The sequence below is a fragment of the Arachis ipaensis genome, chromosome B07 (assembly GCF_000816755.2).
Source record: "Arachis ipaensis cultivar K30076 chromosome B07, Araip1.1, whole genome shotgun sequence".
NCBI classification, from domain to species: Eukaryota; Viridiplantae; Streptophyta; class Magnoliopsida; order Fabales; family Fabaceae; genus Arachis; species Arachis ipaensis.
Window position 1 is genome coordinate 118,410,359 of NC_029791.2, and position 1,006 is coordinate 118,411,364.

At 23.5% G+C, this 1,006-nt stretch overlaps 1 protein-coding gene across 1 annotated transcript in view; it reads left to right on the forward strand.

Annotated features, from left to right (window-relative positions):
• Positions 1-1,006, forward strand: part of LOC107606039 (IAA-amino acid hydrolase ILR1-like 6) — an 8,296-nt gene that overhangs the window by 930 nt on the left and 6,360 nt on the right. The window contains exon 2 of the mRNA XM_016308006.2: positions 662-787. Coding sequence (XP_016163492.1) covers positions 662-787 — 126 coding nt within the window. The remainder of the gene's footprint in view (positions 1-661; positions 788-1,006) is intronic.

The following is a 1,006-nucleotide window of genomic DNA, read 5'->3' on the forward strand; positions in this document are numbered from 1 at the left end:
TAAGATAATGTTTCAAAATTAATGAATATATATGTTTAATATATCGAAATTATCTTCATTATTTTTTTTATTCTGACATGGTACATATGATTGTATCTTTAATTTGTCTTTTTCGCTTGACATAAATGATAAAATCTCAAATATTTTTTAGTATTTTGTCAGATTTTTTGGCCTGTGTGACGTAGATTATGAAACCTTAAAATCTTTTTAGTTTTGTCAGATCTTTTTAAATTTGATGCTATAATTTTTATAATGTACTATGTTGTGTACTATTTTACTCTATCTCTAAGTGTCTTAACAAACAAATTATATTTATAATTTTCTCAATTATATTAAATAAAAAAATATGATTGTATTCGAAATATATTGTGTAAAAAGTAATTATGTCTTATATTACTTGTATTTTTAGACTTTGCATGTTTTTTACTATTCTACTTTGTAAGGTGAATTTGATATAAATAAAAAGGAAAAAAAACTATATATAAATTCAATTTATAAATAATTAAAAAATTAATTTAAAAAATAACAAACAAGAAGAGAAAATACAGTTAGATTTGCACTTCTACTAGTAATTAATTATTGCTTTAATGTTAACGAAAACATTTACCTGAAATTATCAGTATTATTATTAACTGTTCTATAATCTCTTTAACATATACAGGAAGCTGTGGAATGGGAGTACAAATCTAAAGTTGCCGGCAAAATGCATGCTTGTGGACATGATGCACATGTGGCCATGCTTATGGGTGCTGCCAAGATATTGAAAACTCGAGAACATTTGTTGAAGGTTTTTTTCTCGCTCTACTCTTTATCTTATAAAAATGGTCATATGTCCGTCTATTAATTCTTTCTACAGTATTATATGTACATGCACTCAACTTACCTTCTAAGAATGTAATAACTATTAAAAGAGAACATACGTTAAAAAAAAATAAATTTGTAAATTTTTTTTATAAAATTGGTAAATTATATAAGAAACTAAAAAACACAGTAATAAAATTGATAT